Here is a 19,818-nt window from a genome sequence, read left to right on the forward strand (position 1 = left end):
GTGGGAGAGGACGTTTCTGTGCTCGGGGTAGAATGGGAAACTTTAGGGAGATTATCCGAGTGACATGGGTAAGTTTCCGGAATCAAAGGTTCTGGTCTCAATACAGTTACAGTGGTCAAGGGCTCGGAAGGCTCCATGTTGAACGAGGCCTGCCGGCGGATGGTGCGAAAGTGGGAACGCTCCGAGGGTGTAATGATAGAGGAGGGGCTGCAGAGCCGCTCTGTGCTCCCTCGCTCTGACGAACAGACCTGCAGGCACAACACAGAACATCAAATAATGTTCGATTTGCTGGGATAGAAAAAATCATTTATGGACATTTTGTAGAAGAAAAGCAGAGCACCTTGGGAAATCCACCCCAGGTCCACTGCATTTGGGGCCCGGATGCAGTTTCTGGAGGCTTCACCAACAGCTCAGAGTCACTCTTAGGAGAGGAGGGTCGGCTATAAAACAGACTGTAAAAGGAGAAAGTGAAATGGGCACACAAAGAAATGAGAGCAACATTTAGCATTACTAATTTCATTCATGTTTTCTCCTCAGTTGTATATAGACTCTATTAAATACATTACACTCTATTGAACACTGTACACTTTTATATTAATTAAATTGATGCAAATTAAATTGATTAAATAAATGGAAAGATTGTATTAAATAGTTTACATTTCTTAGACCCTGTCTGGGTAATACAGATCTGCATGTAATTGTGTGTGTGTGTGTGTGTGTGTGTGTGTGTGTGTGTGTGTGTGTGTGTGTGTGTGTGTTTTACATTCATTATTTCATCTTCTAATGATACTAAACTAAACCACTTAACTGTTCTAATAATTATATACAATAATATATAATTATATAATTATATATAATAATAAGATATAGAATTAGCATACTTTAACATGTCTTTATTCATTCACTCCCTCAGTATGTGGAATTGCCAGATTTGTGTCCTCCTAAGAGAAACTCTTGAAGCTGGACATAAAAACGATAAAGAATCCAAAGCGCTAGCCGCTAACCAGGAAGTTAGTGCGGCTAACGCTAGCGCTTTGGATTCTTTAGCATTTTCATGCATGTGCAAAACAAATCTTTTTTCTGGTATGAAGTGAGTAGCCACAGTGACTCTGCGCTTACTCTAGTTTCTTTTTTTATAACCCTGGGATTGTTTTATTATTAGTATTACAGTGGAACCCGGTTATGTCGATGTCCTAGGGGGTCGCCAAAAAGCATCGAGATAACCGATGATCGAGATAAACGGAAATCAAAATGGCGGCAATATATTAACGTGCTTGAAATTTCTTTATGTACATGATGTGCGTTAATAAATGAGAATGTGCATGCGTGTTTTGAAGGTTTTTACACAACAGCGTTGCCGCGATTTGTTTGATGAAGGCATGCTATAAAAATACATACAGTACATGTTTATCTGTCAGGAATCCACCTGCCACGCCCCCTTCGGCCCCCTTCAGCGTGTCAGGTGCTTTCTCGGCTGCTTTCTCTGAAGCTCCGCTTCAATCGCGCACATATGGTGCTCGTTTATCATCATCACCAGCTCCTATTTAAACTTCCACACTCTCACTGTCCGTTATTGTTGGTATATGTTGGTTCACGGCGGTCGTTGTTATCGCTCATGTGTATCCCGGTACGTGTCTTCCCACCGGCACTCTCTCAACGGCTGCACTTTTCTTCCCAAAGCGCACCGCGAATTCCCCCGATCCTGCCGGTGTTCATTCTATGCTTTTGCTACTTATCCCACGTTCTGTGTTTCGCGTCCCGTTCATCGCATAACATTTAACAGCAAAAGGCATATGTGCACTAACTAACAGCAGAGATTCACCAGTATACAATACAACACCTGTAGCAGCTGTAAGGCTTGATTTTTCCGCCACTTCATGAGTTCTTCTGCGGCTGCACCGAGATAACCGACGTTAAATGGCAAATTTTCCCCCCCTTGTGCTCGAGATATCAGGGTTCGGCGACATAAAAAAAAGTCGACATAACCAATAAAAAATGCTGACAAAGCGTGAATTTGGCGGTTCCACTTCAAAAACGTCGACTTAATAGGGTTGTCGAGTTAACCGAGGGCGAGATAAGCGGGTTCCACTGTATTACACTCAACATGTAGCATGAAGACAAAATATTCCTGTAAATGTTTTATATACTATATATAAGAATAAAGTAATAAATGCATGGTACTACCTATCATTATTTGAGCCTTCTCCATCAGAGTAAGGATGCAATTCTTTGGCCTGAGCTCCCATTACATCTTCAACTGGTTCCTCAGACAGAGAGTAATACACAGACTTACTACAAAAACACACATACACAAAGTAAACTCAAGAGGGGATTCATAAAAATCTAAAATATTTACAGAATTATTATAATATAACCACTATTAACTCAGGCATTGGCAGCTGATTGTAATTAATCAGACATTTCCATTCCCCAGTTAAAAGGTATATACCCCTTAATGGCCTCTTTAACAGGAACTGTACACCTGCTCATTTATTCAGCCAACCATGTTATCACCAGCCTGTATGAATATTAAGTAAAGCTCTTGACCCTTAGCTGCACGATTTTATGCACTGCGCTGCACAGCTGGCACATGAAAGGAAAAATTCAATGAATTAGTAAGTGTACTGAGGTTCCTATTAAACTGTCCTGTGTATAGAACCGAAGCTAGCGCTGCATGTGCTGAACAAAAGCTTTCACCTTGCCATAAACCCAGACTCCTCTTTCAGGATGTCCTGTTCCGCAGTCTCTCTCTCCTCTGAGGAGGAGCCAACGTCCTCATGGAGATGTGCATCAGAGCGGGCGCGTTTCTTGCGCCGTTTTCTTCGGCGAGCAGACGAAGACGAGGTGGTGCTAGCGGGAGACTCGGGTACCTCCAAAATATCAGGACCCTCCATAGGGATGGGGGAAGTGCAAAGGTGCGCTGGTACTGCTTCCTAATCGACCACAATATGATCTATATTAATATAGTTTGCAGTAAACTTTTCATACAGACCTATAAGTACTTTAAACAGGCTTTACAACCCCGATTCCAAAAAAGTTGGGACACTGTACAAATTGTGAATAAAAACAGAATGCAATGATGTGGAAGTTTCAAATTTCAATATTTTGTTCAGAATACAACATAGATGACATTTCAAATGTTTAAACTGAGAACATTTATCATTTTAGGGGGAAAAATACGTTGATTTTAAAATTCATGGCATCATCAAATCAAATCAAGTTGGGACAAGGCCATGTTTACCACTGTGTGGCATCCCCTCCTTTTTTTATACCAGTCTTCAAATGTCTGGGGACTGAGGAGACAAGTTGCTCAAGTTTAGGAATAGAAATGTTGTCCTATTCTTGTCTAAAACAGGCTTCTAGTTGCTCAACTATCTTAGGTCTTGTTTGTCGCATCTTCCTCTTTATGATGTGCCAAATGTTTTCTATGGGTGAAAGATCTGGACTGCAGGCTGGCCATTTCAGTACCCGGATCCTTCTTCTACACAGCCATGATGTTGTAATTGATGCAGTATGTGGACTAGCATTGTCATGTTGGAAAATGCAAGGTCTTCCTTTAAAAAGACGATGTCTGGATGGGAGCATACGCTGTTCTAACTTGGATATACCTTTCAGCATTTATGGTGCCTTTCCAGATGTGTAAGCTGCCCATGCCACACGCACTCATGCAACCCCATACCATCAGAGATGCAGGCTTCTGAACTGAGCGCTGATAACAACTTGGGTTGTCCTTATCCTCTTTAGTCCGGATGACATGGCGTCCCAGTTTTCCAAAAATAACTTCAGATTTTGATTCGTCTGACCACAGAACAGTTTTCCACTTTGCCACAGTCCATTTTAAATGAGCCTTGGCCAAGAGAATATGCCTGCGCTACTGGATCATGTTTAGATATGGCTTCTTTTTTGACCTATAGAGTTTTAACCGGCAACAGCGAATGGCACGGTGGATTGTGTTCACCGACAATGTTTCCTGGAAGTATTTCTGAGCCCATGATGTGATTTCTATTACAGTAGCATTCCTGTATGTGATGCAGTGCTGTCTAAGGGCCCCAAGATCACAGGCATCCAGTATGGTTTTCCAGCCTTGACCCTCATGCACAGAGATTGTTCCAGATTCTCTGAATTTTTGGATGATATTATGCACTGTAAATGATGATAACTTTTGCAACTTTTTTTTTGCAACTCTTTGCGATTTTTTGCCACTTGACCTAATAAGTTGCAAATTGATCCTCCAGCTGTTCCTTATATGTGAATTTAACTTTTATGGCCTCTTATTGCTACCTGTCCCAACTTTTTTTGGAATGTGCAACTCTCATGAAATCCAAATTGAGCCAATATTTAGCATGACATTTCAAAATGTCTCACTTTCAACATTTGATATGTTATCTATATTCTATTGTGAATAAAATATAAGTTTATGAGATTTGTAAATTATTGCATTCCTTTTTTATTTACAATTTGTACAGTGTCCCAACTTCTTTGGAATCGGGTTTGTAAACAATGCTGTATAATCGATGAGACGATCCTAATACCTCAAAGCTTTCGTTTTCTTCCACGAAGAATGCTTCTCCATTATCTCCAAGTTTCATGTGCAGGTCCACTGGCTCACCATTGATCTCGATATCCACCTGGAAATAGATGTGCATCAGATAAAAGGTAAACTACACAACATACATTTTCCCTGATTTAATTTCAATATAACATAATATTTTTTTTTCTATGACATTGGGAAGAAATGTATTTTGTATATAGCGGGAGAAAATAGTGGGATTGTGGTGATGGTGATTTTTCATTCATAAATATAGAGTGAAAGACAGAAGCAAAATATAAAAGAATGGAAAAAGTAATATTAAGATGATCACATATTATTAGACGTTTTTTATTCAGGCTAGCCTCTGGGCATGTGAGTTGAACTTGACCTTTCAGCAAGCATTATGAATGGCTAATATGAAGCACTCATGAAGCAACAGGGATAAAGTATAAAGTAGTGTTTTTTTCTTCAGAATTTGGTAACTGTATAATGATAGCTATTTCTAATTGCACAGGCCATTTTGGGCCAAACTTCTTCAAGCACCTGTTACGTGGAAGTCTGCACATTCACTACTCTTAAATATATACAGGTTTTATTTCTATAGTATTGTTCCTTAAGAATAAATACTAAAATGGTTGCTGAAATGGGAAAAATTCACTTTTGTGAGATACTCCATATAACCTGTGAAATATTTGCTAAAGGATAAAAAAAAAAGTATATTATTTATAATACAGCAAAACTCCTGAATCCTGACATGCATTACAACACGGGTGTATCTTATTAGCATAACAAACAGTATATTCAACATAGAAACAGCATCTGACATACTAAAGTACTTTAGTGTCCCCTTATAGAATATCCCTCACCACTTTCTCCTTAGAGCGAAGAACTCCCAGTTTTCCAAAGCGCACATGAAAAGGTGAACACTGGAGGCTGCCGTCCGGCTGGCGCACAACGATGACATCGATCCCACCGGTGAGTGTAGCAGGGTTTAATCCACGATAGAGCTCCTTTACAGTAACAAAGACCGTCTCCGCCAACTGGCCTACGTAGTTCATGGTCTGGGACTGAGAGGGGGAGACAGACTGCTTAATTGATCTATGAAAAATAGAAGAAATACAGCCAACACAAAAAAAAGATATACTCGGTTTTCATACGTCGCCAAACCAGCAATGATGCTTAAAGAAGCTTAACGTGGAATCTGATAGTAACCTTTGGATTCCAAGTTATTGACTAATCAAGTGAGAGACTGTCACATTCCAGAAACAGATCAAAGTCTGGGCCTTGTACAAGACTAGGACATGTTGATGATCTCCTGAGATAAAGAGTAACAGAAGAAATGTATAATGATATATCAAGAGATGATTCAGCACCTATATTATCTATCCATTTTTTTTGTTTTTAACCGTTTCTTCTTTGAAAGCTTTTTTTTTTTCCTCCGAGTTCTCTAATAAATCATTAGTGACGAGTTTTGGAAAAAAAAATTGTGCAAGACAAGCCCTGATTGCCACGTTTTCTTTTTTTCCCCCACTGTTCCAGAAACACAAAAACGAAAAACCTCTAGAACAAAGATTTATCTGGAAAGTGACTCACAAAAACAAGTTCTTAAATTAGAATTAGTATTTGACAAGCTTTTTATTCATGTAACAGAATTCTAAACTAGAATGATGATTCTGTTTGCTGAGAGAGAGGAAAAAAAAGAAAGAAAAAAAAAAGACTAATTGTTGCAAATCTCCCACTCTCTCACCCACAACTGTCAATAACTGCTTTATCCTGTTTAGAGACCATCAAAGGGGAACACTGAACATCTGGCAGGAATATGGGATGTATTTGCGAGGCACTACTCACACTACTTAAACTCATGCATGCACACTATGGATGGTAAGATTCACAGATTTTTCAAAAAGTATGCATCGGATACAAGCCGGCATATGTATCGCGATGCCTCATTTTTAACATACTTACATTGTTTAAAACCAATGTATTTATATATACTTTCCTGTGGATGTGCTATTCTTTTTATTTTTTAGAAAGTGACCAATAATTTGTGACCAATATTGTATATGTAGCTTGATTTCTCTCAGCACCACTGCTGCTACGTGAGTATGACGTATCACAACACTACGGAGATCGAGGCGTGTCCTGAGAGTCACATAGAATACAGATTAACATGGCAGAGGTAGAGCTGCATCTTCCTGGAGACAGAACAGGAAAAGAGCTTCTGTTTTTATTGAATCTTTTTTTTTTTCTGTTGCGCTTCAGAAGGCCTGTTTGTGAAAGGGCCATGCGTTAGAAGTCCTAACACTTGAGTAAATTTATGATTTGCTGTCTGTCTGAACCAAAGAAATAAAAGTGATCTATATGTACCATGTTGAATTGAATAGCATCATATTTTAAATGGGGTAGCTGCTTCATATTTTTAATGTGTCGTATCGTTGCCTATGCATCGTAACGCGAATAGCATCAGCCTCAGTAATGACGATGCACTTACTCGCACAGAGCGGCGGTTTATCTTAACCAAGTCATGTTTTTTTTTGGTCGTGTTTTCCGACAGTGGCAGGAAACCAGAGAACTCTGAGAAAAAGGACACAGCGAGCACATGCCAAACTCCACACAGTGCGTCCTGTGTGCCAATATGAGTAGACATAACTGCAAAGGACTAATGACACTAAAAATAGCTAAACTGTGTCATTGTGTCTCAGCTCTGAGGAACATCACATCATCTCATGCAAAAATAAACAACAGAACTCTCCATATAGTTTGAAAGATTTAGTTCCTATCCCAATTTCTGTATAGCAGAGGCAATAAGGCACAACAAACTGTTTCTTACTGGTTTTATTGGACGAATATTTACGCTGTTCATAAAAGCTACTTTGGAAAAGAGTCAAGTACTCTGGAAATTCTCTGGCATTACTTATGAACACAAAAATCCCCAAAAACCGACTGATTATGCCTCGCCATACTTCAGCTGTGAGCCAGTCAAAGCAAACACTTCAAAAGATTTTTAAAGTGATCTTACCCATAGTGAGAGATAGAGATGCCCTTTTCCTGTAAAGTCTGATACCCTCCACACCACTGGTGCCATCCAGGGGCTAATATTTCTTTCATCCCCTCTTCCTGGTCCACCGGTAATCACTATCACTCTCTCTCTTTCTGTCTTTAAATATATAGTGTGTTCTAGCTGTTTTATACAGAGGTGATATATAAAGGGGCCACGTTCTAACAGCTCTCCGTTCGATCGGTGGCTTTTTGTAAGAAAGCTAATGGCACTGGTGTAACGTCAATATGTGGAACTGACAGAATGGTGATACTGCTGATAATGACAATATGAGAGAGACCCAGTGCATTCAGCCCCTATTATCCACTCCACATACACACAGACACAAAGCACTCTTTTAGTCAGGTTAGATTCATACCCTCTCTCTCTCTCTCTCTCTCTCTCTCTCTCTCTCTCTCTCTCTCTCTCTCTCTCTCTCTCTCACACACACACACACACACACACACACACACACACACACACACACACACACACACACACACACACTTTTTCAATTCCATTTACTGTTTCCCTTAGAAACAAAGAGAACTTACCTGTATGCTGGCCTAATTTTTAATCACAGTTACTGCAGGCAGGCAGGTAGGCAGACACACACACACACACACACACACACACACACACACACACACACACACACACACTGCTGCACATGTCAGTTAGGCTAACCGTTTGTGAAAGACTCAGCCATTCTTTTCATTCAGCCCTGTGTTTCTTCACAAGCAGGGTGAGGCCTTATTGTGTGAGCACATGTGTATAACAGAAAACTAACCAACCGGCTCACTGCAAAAAAAAAAACAGAAGTGTGTGTGTTGGGGGTTTAAATAATAATTAGTAGGAATATTGTTGGATTTGTACCAACATTTGTACCAACAGCTGTATCTTTTACAGTGTGCACAAGGGAGTTTTTTCACAAGGGGGCAGAAGAGACATCATCAAAATGCCTGCGGGCCGTACCATGTGATAACTTTAGAAGCACTTACTGGGAAAGAGAACAAGATAGGTTTTATTGCTACAACAGCACCTGTGAAGAAGTGGAAGATTATTGGGCAGCAAGTTAACAATCAATTGTCAAAAACTGTGGTGGTGGTGGTGGTGGAAGCAGGTGATGCAGTGGTTAGTGCAACCCAAAAATAGTCCATGGAAAGACAGAAGGTTCATTGATGTGTGTGTGTGTGTGTGTGTGTGTGTGTGTGTGTGTGTGTGTGGGAAGCAATGGCTAGCCTGTCTGGTATGATCACACAGAAGTACAAACACTACTGTAGAACAAACTGCTGGAAAAAAAAGCTAATGCTGTGGCAGAACACAGAAGCAGCTTGCTGTGGATCTGTAGAGTTACATGCTAATCCATGTCTAATCTCACACCTGGTCTAATGAATTACATTTCTTTTACGTCAGGACTGGATTTGTCCCGCTAAATCTGACACCAGGATGCACTATGGGAATAAGGCGAAACTGTGGAGGCGGTGTGATGCTCTGGGCAACAATCTGCTGGAAAACCTTGGGTTCTGCATTCATGTGAAATGTACCACCAATCTAAGAACCGTTTGCCGATCAAGTCCACACCTTCACGACAATGTTGTTCCCTAATGCCAGTAGACTCTTTAACTGGTATAACGCAGCCTTTAACCCTGCAAACATCATACAGGAATGGTTTGAGGAACATAACAAAAAGTTCAAGGGGTCGACTTGGTCTCCAAACGCATCTCAATCTGATCGAGCATCTACAGTACGTGCTGGACAAACAAGGCTGATCAAATGGAGGTCCCACTTCCCAACTTACAGAACGTTAGGAATCTGTGCCAGATACCACAACACACCTTCAGAGGTTTAGTGGAGTCCAGGCCTCGGTGGTTCAGAGCAGTTTTGATGGCACAAAGGAATTTCCACAATATTAGGCAGGTGGTTATAATGTTATGGCCGATCCGAGCACTGAATTCTCAATTCCGAGTAAAATCTCGTCTCTTTTTTTTTAATTATGTGAGGGGGCTGAAAATCGCAGTCATGAGTAATATGCGATTAATTGTCAGAACTAAGGCGAGTCAATAATTCTCACTGCACTTGAACTAAATCCAAAACCTCTAAGAACCTGGTGTTCAACAATGCTAATAAACATCCATAGAGGACTTGAGTGCTGACAGTGTTTGCTAACGAGGAAAATATTCCTCAATGAATCAGCTACTTCAATTTAGTCTCGATCATAACCAAGAAAAGATCGGTTGAGAATGAGATGAACATTAATAGCGATAAAGCCCAGATCAGTAAAGTGATGGATGATCTACAAATTTCTCCCGTCTCCACACGCTCCATCTCTGGAGCTCAATCAGAGTGACCATCGGGATCTTGGTGAATTGTCTTACCAAGGTTCATTTTGCTCATTTTGGAGGTCATGGTGCTCTTGAGAATCTTTAATGAGTACATTTTTGACGTATCTATTCCCTGACACAACTGAGTTCTACAGCCTTTATGTTTTCATGTTATATAGTGTGGTGTGTGCCTTTCCAAATCATGTACAACCCAATAACCTGGACACGGGCAGACAGACACCAATCAGAAACATCACAACAATTCTCCAGAAAGTTAGAATGCACCTGAGATCAATTTGTCACAGAAAACCCTAATTCTTCATTCTTTTCTGCAGCATAAGACCACAACATAAAATGAATCAATATATAAAGGGGTCTGACTACTTCAAATAAATATAATGTCGGTAACTGCCTTTAAAACGTGTTAAAAAATCGGTCTGAAAATGAAGCAAAGGGTCCGTGTCTGATTATGGTGAGCGACGTGATGACTTTATATTGTCCGTGACATTCAAGCCAAAATCCTTCTGTTGATTCAGTGTTATTTCTCCTGTTACAGCGAATGATGCCAGAGTGCTGCAGAATCCTCACATCTCATCATCACGAAAGTAGAAACAGATAGTAAATATAGCACATGAAAGGTTGTTTTAAAGCTTATGTAAACAGATGTTTATTTAGCATTTATGGAAGGAATCTTTAGTGTCAGTGCTTTAAAATAGAGTTTGAGTAGTTTTTTTAAGATGTTTTTTTTTTGAAGACTGATAACTTTGTGCTTTTGTTGTAACAATCTGCACATGTCCTTCTTAATTTCAAGAGATAAAAGAAAATCAAGGCTATAGTGAGAAAATGCCTGTTTACTGTATTACAGCACAAGTAATACTTTATTCTGTGGACATTTCACAATACTGAATGTAACTCGAAACGGATACAAATATGACTTGCTTTCTAAGATTGATTTTTCTGATAGACTACTGTTCAGGAAGACTGTTAGCAGAAAATAATGTTATAATGTATCATGTTTTTCGGACTAAACTCGACATTATACTTACATGAGAGGACTTCGGCCAGGTATACACTGTTTTGTTTTGTTTTGTTTTGTTTTGTTTGTTTTTTAATGGAGGTGATTGGGGACTGATTCATCATTGGTTCAGTGAGGAAGAAAGCGAGCACTGATCCACCTCACACACTAAGAGCAGACGTGGAGCTACTTATTATAGTGAATAGCACAGAAACATTATTAAATATTGCGCAATGATTATAAACTTTCAGATCGCAAACGTGGTGAATTCAGGCAGGTAGTCCGATCATGACATCCTCAAACCATTATAATAATTTTTCCACGGTCCATAACAAAATGAGATTTTTACTATTTAAAATTTGTAAATGATGCGTAATACTACATAAAATCAAACTCATTACCGCTTTCATTTCATTCACGGATATTTAGAACTTTTGTTCTTACCTTGGTCCAGACCCGAAACCTCGCAATCAAACTTCCGGACGCTGAAGTATTTCCAAGGCGGTGACTCGGCAAACATGTCAATCACAAACACAGCCAATCGGTGGCCGCAAATCAGTAAAACCCGCCCTCCCGCCGTGCCTATTGTTTTTATATCAGTTATGCTCAGTACTAATAATGGTCACTAGAGGGCGCATGGAGACAACCAGACTTATTAGCACAGCTGTGGACACAAGTTTTGAAAATGACACAAATATTCATTTTCACAGTCAATTTGTACAGTGGCTATTGGCACATACTCCAGAATGTTATGAAAAGTTATTATATGAATTGCAATTAATTGCAAAGTCCATCTTTGACATGAAAATAAACTTCTTCTTCTGCTTCTTTCGGCTTCTCCCATTAGGGGTCGCCACAGCGGATCATCTGTCTCCATACCCCCACTGTCCTCTACATCTGCCTCTTTCACACCAACTATATGCATGTCTTCCCTCACCACATCCATAAACCTCCTCCTTGGCCTGTCATGAAAATGAACTCAACCCCCCTTAAAAAAAAAAATATCCACTGCATTTCAGTCCTGCCACAAAAAGGAACAGCTGACATCATGTCAGTGATTCTTTCACAGGTGAGAGTGTTGACGAGGACAGACTAGAGATCACTCATGTCATGCTGATTGAGTTAGAATAACAGACTGGAAGATTTAAAAGGTGGGTGGTGCTTGAAATCATTGTTCTTCCCCTGTTAACCATGGTTACTTACAAGGAAACAAACGCAGTCATCATTAATTTGCACAAAAAGTATTCGCAGGCGAGGATATTGCTGCTAGTAAGATTGCATCTAAATCAACCATCAAGAATTTCAAGGAGAGAGGTTAAATTGTTCTGAAGAATGCTTCAGGGCGCCCAAGAAAATCCAGCAAAAGCCAGGACTGTCTTATAAAGTTGATTCAGCTGCGGGACCGGGGCATCACCAGTGCAGAGTTTGCTCAGGAATGGCAGCAGGCATGTGTGAGTGCATCTGCTCGCACAGACCTGGTGTCAAGAAGGGCAGCAAAGAAGCCACTTCTCTCTAGGAAAAGCATCAGGGACAGACTGATATTCTGCAAAAGGTACAGGGATTGGACTTCTGAGGACTAAAGTAAAGTCATTTTCTCCAATAAATCCGATTGTTTGGGCATCTAGAAAAAAGCTTGTCTGGAGAAGAAAAGGTGAGCACTACCATCAGTCCTATGTCATGCCAACAGTAAAGCTTCCTGAGACCATTTATGTGTGGGGTTGTTTGATGGAGCACAAGTTCAGGAGGATTACAGCTTCTATTGCAGTGGTGGGCCATCAGGGTCAGCAAGGCCTTCCCTGCTGGCCTTATTACTATCAGAAGCACTGACCTACATTTACAGCCTAAATTCTAATATTTGTTCCATGAAACTGTATTAATTTATTCCCAACAGTCTATTCTCTTAATTTCGTAGCATTTCTCATGCCTGCACTGCTTCCAGTACGTGTATGTAGATGTTCGGTTTTTTGTCCAATCAGATTTCAGCCTCTATGTGCTGCCATGTCAATCTAATCTGCCCAGGGCCTTCAAAGTCAGTACTGCTGGCCTTTTTACCTCAGTCTCTATTAGCAGTAAGTCTGTTTCTTTAACCAATCAGATTTCAAATTCGCCTTACAGGGCAGCTAGCTGGCCCAGAATAGCCTCAGCATTTTTCCATCCTCTGATTGGTTTGTCAGAAGGAAACTGTTACAGCAAAGGTCGACTGGCAAAACACGTGTGTATCACTGCACACTTTAATACATCTGAGTTAGACTTTTTTACGCCTACGGAGGAAGAGAAATTGATTTGGTCTCGGACATACTTAAAAAAACATTTTGAAGTAAAGTTAAACATCGTGAGGAGAGGTCAGACAACCCTGAAGCTAGTTAGCTTGTCTCAGCCCGGGAAAGGGTTTGTTTACCACTTCCAGACCAGTGAATACGAGCGGTACCACTGGATTACAGCCTCTGAGGAGCGGTGCAAATTATGAGTCTGCATCTCTGGTGAGTAGGTTGGATTTTATTTACATTTTTATGTTTTTGTCATGTTTTTATACAAATATTGATTCTGAACTGCTCCAGATGATGTAGGTGCACAGTTGTGGTGGTAGTGTAGAGGTTTGGAGTTGGTCTTAACTGGGTTTCTTGCTTTTTAGGAAAATGGTATTCACCTTTCATATGTGAAATTCCTCTCTCTCTGTAATGCCACGCGTTGTTATATTGTGTTTTTGTATAATATTAATGGTTTCTATAATTGCGACGTGATAGTGGTAGTATTAAGAGGTGGATTAAGTCGGGTAAGTCCTCACTGAAGGTACCAAATGCACGACCCGCCACTGTTCTATTGTTATTATTGGCTATCGTTTAGTCTACGTGTTGCCTAGCAACATGCATTGCACGCTCGCTCTCCAGCTGTAACTTCTCTGGGAACTTTTTTTGACATATTTTTGAATGAAAATAAACCATATATATTTTTATACATTTTCAGTTCCTGGAACCGAATTCTTATGGGAAAAAAAACACAATAATGAAATAGAAATGCAAAATGTATCCTTAAATTACACATTGTGGTAACAGTTTTAGTGTAGTGGAATATGCTTGTAATTGTACAATTGTATTAACACAAACAAGCAGAGGGATACAAACAGTGAAATGTTCACTACTTAAACCCTGCATGTCCAATCAGTTCAGTGGACCAGACCTGACTGTTGTATAAACTGAAATAAACACATGTCCTAGGTCCATCGGATGTATATATATAACATCCTCATCACTCATATATTGTGTGTGTAAAAGACCCATTTTCTGTGGTTTTTCAGTCAAATGACCCCACAAGGTAAAAACTGTGAGACAGTTCTATTTAGTAGGGGCATTTGGTCCCTACCAAGGGATTTAAAAAGCATGCCTTAAGACACACACACACACACACACACACACACACACACACACAACTGTGAATATTTGTATATTTCATTTGAATATTAATTTATTTACTTATTAATTGCATACCCATTTATCTGAGTGGATTTTATAATATTTTCTCATTTCTTTTATTATTATTTTTAAATGCCAACCTTGATGGGAAAGTTCTGTCCTACTTTACAGTTCTGGATTTTGTTTCAACAGTTGTGAATCTCGCTTGTGTTTTCTTTTTTTCCTTTTTTTTGTTGTTATTTTGTCCCAGTGCCATTCAGGCCATTGTTTACCCTCTTTTGTAAGCAAAGAGTTTATTTAAACATTTTAAGCACAAACTACATGAAATCGGCTTCACCGAGGTGCTCAGATAGAACAAGGGCAGAGGCTGTATGGATTGATTAAATGTGCTTTAATAAAAGATGGCATGGACGACATTACTTCCATACATTAATGCTCATATGTACGGCCTCTGCCTTTTTAAGGAGTGTTTCACTGCTTGTGACGTATGTATCCTTTAGCATCTTCTCTGTCCACCCTATGTAAACCTTCCAACACTCACATATACACACACTAGTATTTTTTCTAAATAAGGCAGCCTTCCTTATCTGTGTTTCTGTCATTTCAGCCCCATTCCTGTGAGTATCCCATTCTGCAGAGTTCAGGCCAAGGGGCAGGCCGCAGCTGCACATTCTTTTCCCTTTTATGGCTAAATCCCTGCTTGGGCACTGCCCCTTGTGGAAAAACCAGGACCCCTGATAGGCCAGGGAAGAAATGGGAGGGGTGTATTACTAAGCTGCTGCTTTAAACAAACTTTTGTACAGAGTAACTGCCTCCATCCCATTCTCCCACAGACAAAGCTTAGTTGGCCGTTCACTTCATCACCTGAAGCCAAGGTGAGCAGGGAGTTTCTTTTTGTCTGTTTGTTTTTTTGCTATTCTGTTCATTCCAGAATATAGAAAAGACTCTATACAATAGTGTTGAGCTTTGACATGGCAACTGTTCTCTAGGATCTGTTGCTATTGGCTGTAGTGTATAGATGGAGATGTTGGTGTATTATCATCTGTTTTTTGCTTAGAGAAAGCTGCTCTGGGATCAGTTACAGTACCTCATCACAGTTCTGAGCTGAAATGTTATGTTTTCCGACTGTTAAAAGGCTGAGGTTTTTGCCTCGTAACTAATACTCTATTTGGTAAATGTGTGTCCCAGCTTACTAAGTGTAAGAGTGTGAGGATGTCAGGAACAGTAATAGACTGGTAGTAATAACGTTAAGAGGTAGTGAGGTCATTAAACAGTCATCAGTAATGAAATCTGCAATGCTTAAGGACGCAGCTGTTCCCAAATACTTTTAACTGGACTGATGGATTCCTCACTGTCTGTCTCCAAATGTGAAGTTGTTTGTTTTAGTGCCATTGTGAGGGAATTTGGCCGTAACCTGTGGGCAGTGTATAGCCCGAAGTATGTTGGCCCTAATCTTGCTTCTATCATCCGGGGTCAGAGGTTAAGACAAAAGTGCTCTTGTGGGTTGTAAGACTATACGAAGAAGCCTGGGATTAAAAAAACAGGAGCGCAAACGAGCCAATTCCCACAACAAAATAATATTAAGTACTAAGAGAATAAAAGAAAATATATGGAGGTTATATTGACAAAAAGAAAATCATTACCTAGGAAAATATCATATAAGAGTCATAAAGTATTTGACTTTAATCTATTTACACAATACATATATAAACTTTTCTGCCCCTTTCAGTAATTTACTAGATGCTTTAATATAAAAGAGTTGGATGCATGTTTATCAGTTGTGTAAAAGTGTTTCCTGTGAGATCTCCTAAACACATACACACACACACAAACTGGCAAACACAACAAGCTGGGTTGTGTCATGATATAAAAAATAGGCTACACATTATGATAGGAAAATCCAGCGACATGGAGAGCATGTCTATTTTTAAGAGCGTAGAAACATGGGATTTAAAAAGCCGTTGTTGCAAAGCAGCTGTTTGCAGCTGCCACCTCAATAATGCTTTAAAAATAAATAAAGACAGGAAATTCTGCGCATCACAAAAGGCTCATGTCCACTTCGCACTTGATTTTCTTATATTATTTCAGCAGCTGATAGACAGTGAGGCTTTGTCTATAGAAGCGTGTTTGTGAATGTTTGATAAGGAAATAGCATGCTCAATTCCTAGTGTGGACCACATCAAAACCCTGCCTAGTTAAAATCCTTCACAGATATTATTGCACTAATAAAATATACATAGGCACCTAAGTAATGGCTGATCTTATTTATTATATGGTCATCATCATAAAAAGAAATGACAGCATCCTCAGTGTGCCAGTCACGGTATTAACCTGTGTGGAGCTCATGGTCTTCATTTACATTATGAATCATTGCTTGCTCACCCCTGCCTCCAAGAACTGTATGACATACTGACACTATACCCGAATTAAAACAAGGACGTCGGTGCATGTAATAGGGCGGACTCTTGGTTGTTGGAATGCTAACAACAAAACGAAGCACCTGGTTACAGTTTACAGCACAACACAGCAACCCGTGAAAGCCAGTGCTGCTCTATGCATATTGTAGCACTATTGATTCGGCGAGGAGTTATTTTTGTCGCATGGAGCTGAAACATGATCCCTGAACTGAAAATTCACACAGGAAATGAGGTCTCTGAGGGAAGAGGGAAGAAAAGTTCAGAAGATGCAAAGGAGCATTGTAGTTTTAAGTGAGTTAGAGTGTGAGTGGCTATGCACAGTTAGAGGAATAAAGATATAAAATGATTAAAATAAGTTACTTAGAATTTTTTTCTATTGCTTGAGTGCTAACACACAACCCAAATAAAGTAGGAAAGTCGTTTATGTAAGACAAGAACAGGCAGGCAAACCAAGCCAACTATAATTTTCTTTTTAATATCACAGCTAGTTAATATACAGAGGAAAGCCAAGCTTTAAACAAGGGTGTGTCTTTATTGAGGAAAAAAAACTCAAAATAGCTCAAGTGAGATCAAGTATATAGTTAGTGGATTACCTGCGTGCATAGACACACACACACACACACACACACACACACTTGCATGCACAACTGCGTCGAAATGTGGGCAAGAACTGTGGCTGCACATCAGCTTTCTGAAGCTTTTTTTTTTTATTATGCCACGGCTACATGAGTTGGCAATCAGAAACCTCAGGGTGACAGGATGACACCACCCTCATGTTTCCTATCTCATGATATTTTTCTCATGCAACAATGTGAGAAATTCTTGGAATCGATCTACCTGGAATGATTTAGATTCATCTTACATTTGATATAACGTACAGTACATACACGTTGAGGTAAAATTTCTTAAAACGTGCACAGTATATATTACAATACAAAAAAAGGGCTTCTTTTCTAATGCACCAATTTCTTTGAGGGTAATGTAAGAAACCTTGGATAACAAACTAGAGATGTTTCATATATAAAAAAGTGATTCTTTTAAAAGAAATGTGAATGGACACCAAAAATGTACTGTATATTTACAAAGAAGTAGAAGTTTCAGTGTTTGATGTTACATCGACAGTTACAGATTTAGCTCATCCCCAGGTTGTCAGCCGGCATCATGTCTAGCAAACGAGCCAAGGGGAAGTCCACAAAGAAGAGGCCACAGAGGGCCACGTCCAATGTGTTTGCTATGTTCGACCAGTCCCAGATCCAGGAGTTTAAGGAGGCCTTCAATATGATTGACCAGAACAGGGACGGTTTCATTGACAAGGAGGACCTACATGACATGCTAGCGTCCTTGGGTATGTCAGTAAATAAAAGAAAGACATTCTAAGTATAATGAGTGTGTGTCTGTATATTTTATCAGCATGTGGAGTTTCCTTACTAAAGCAATTACTACATTTTTTACTTCCTTTTTGGGATCGAAACATTTGTCAGGATTATGCTCAACAAATAAGCCATTTCACAAAGCCTGCTTTTGTATTTTGCATGTGTGTGTGTGTGCGCAGGTAAGAACCCATCTGATGACTACCTGGAGGCCATGATGAGCGAAGCTCCTGGTCCTATCAATTTTACCATGTTCCTCACCATGTTTGGAGAGCGTCTGAATGGAACAGACCCCGAGGATGTGATCAGGAATGCCTTTGCCTGCTTTGACGAGGAGGGATCCGGTGAGGCAAATAATCCTTTTAGAACCATTATACTCAGGAATGGTAGGGAGTGTAATTTCATAATGTTATTGTTTTGTGAAATTCAGTTAATCTGAAAACGGCAAATTATATATCTTTTAAAATCAGCTGTATGGTGATTGAAAAATTCCTAAAAGATAATTACCTGGAATGATTTGGATTCATCTTACCTTTTTATATTACACACGATTTCTTTCAAGAACTTGTTTACTGATTACTCATTATTCTAATTCAAATACTCATTCTTTTCATCAGATGTACACAATAAAGACTTAAAAATCTATTCATTGTAATTTATTAGGCCAAATACATTGATAGATTTCACATCAGATCTTGAGCATGAATTTCACTACACCTATGCTGAAGTGTTCTCCTGCTGCCACAATAATGCCTTCACGTCCCTTGGGCAGGTGTGATTCATGAAGATCATCTGAGAGAGCTGTTGACCACTATGGGCGATCGCTTCACTGACGAGGAAGTGGACGAGCTATTCCGAGAGGCTCCCATTGACAAAAAAGGAAACTTCAACTATGCTGAATTCACTCGCATCCTCAAACACGGGGCTAAGGACAAGGATGACATGTAAAGCCTTAGAGACTCTCAGCCTGGCAGCAGAGTGCATTTTACTTCCAAAAATAACACGTGCATAAAGGGAGAACAAAAGGCAAACAGATGATGCAGTTTCATAAAATCAATTAAATAAAAAAATACAACTGCATTACAGTATAACCACACAAACGAGTCATTTTAATTATAGGATACTTGCACTTGTGTAGATTCAATTGTGATAAATGTATACCTCTGGGTTTTTTCTCTCCACATGCCCATGTACCTTAAAGAATCATATAGCGCACAGAACTGCTTCCTTGTTTTTTTTTTTTTTTTTTTCTGTAGCTGATGAACAGTTTTACCTGGTTACTGTGAATTTCATTTACCATAAAGTCATAGAATAAAAAACATCTCAGTAAAAAGATCAGAAGGAAACATTAAACTGAAACACTGGCATGTTTTGAAGAAATTGGGGCATTAGCTCTTTCTTTAAGGGAGAACCGAAGCTCGCTCTTTGGTGAAAAGAAGGGGGAAAAAAAAAAAAAAAAAAAACGCAAATAGACTCAGTTTCTTCATTTTATGCAGCTAACAGACTTCTTAAACACCTATCTGGGGTTTATTGAGCACTTTTTTTTTTTTTTACACAAAACAATGAAATAAATGTTTAAGCGTTGCCTCTGATGACACAAATGAGACCATTATGTATCATTGTTGGAAGGAGTCTCCAGTGACTGTGCTTCACGTTAGAGGGAATGCAGCTCATTCAAGCTTTTCTACAAGATTTTATTTTATGATGAATTTCA

The 19,818-nt window shown here is 39.5% G+C and overlaps 2 protein-coding genes across 4 annotated transcripts in view; one reads left to right on the forward strand and one right to left on the reverse strand.

Moving 5' to 3' along the window:
* zgc:123305 overlaps window positions 1-11,450 on the reverse strand; it is an 18,796-nt gene extending 7,346 nt beyond the window's left edge. The window contains exons 1-7 of one of the 3 annotated variants that reach the window (XM_046854369.1): window positions 11,352-11,450; window positions 5,398-5,598; window positions 4,533-4,628; window positions 2,698-2,933; window positions 2,185-2,292; window positions 341-452; window positions 1-248 (exon numbers count right to left, since the gene is read on the reverse strand). The exon at window positions 1-248 is cut by the window's left edge and continues 611 nt beyond it. In XM_046854369.1, coding sequence (XP_046710325.1) covers window positions 1-248; window positions 341-452; window positions 2,185-2,292; window positions 2,698-2,933; window positions 4,533-4,628; window positions 5,398-5,589 — 992 coding nt within the window. In that variant the 5' untranslated portion in view covers window positions 5,590-5,598; window positions 11,352-11,450. Of the gene's footprint in view, window positions 249-340; window positions 453-2,184; window positions 2,293-2,697; window positions 2,934-4,532; window positions 4,629-5,397; window positions 5,630-5,743; window positions 5,839-11,351 lie in introns of those variants that run through there. The other 2 variants (XM_046854390.1, XM_046854379.1) reach the window with 2 other exon arrangements.
* Window positions 11,451-15,045: 3,595 nt separating this feature from the next.
* Window positions 15,046-19,321, forward strand: myl9b (myosin, light chain 9b, regulatory). The gene is made up of 4 exons (XM_046846929.1): window positions 15,046-15,192; window positions 17,880-18,079; window positions 18,287-18,448; window positions 18,877-19,321. Exons 2-4 carry the CDS (start codon window positions 17,896-17,898, stop codon window positions 19,050-19,052), a joined length of 522 nt encoding a protein of 173 aa, XP_046702885.1. The 5' UTR covers window positions 15,046-15,192; window positions 17,880-17,895; the 3' UTR covers window positions 19,053-19,321.
* The last annotated feature ends 497 nt before the right edge of the window (window positions 19,322-19,818 follow it).

This window comes from Silurus meridionalis, chromosome 1 (assembly GCF_014805685.1).
Source record: "Silurus meridionalis isolate SWU-2019-XX chromosome 1, ASM1480568v1, whole genome shotgun sequence".
In the NCBI taxonomy this organism is placed as follows: Eukaryota; Metazoa; Chordata; class Actinopteri; order Siluriformes; family Siluridae; genus Silurus; species Silurus meridionalis.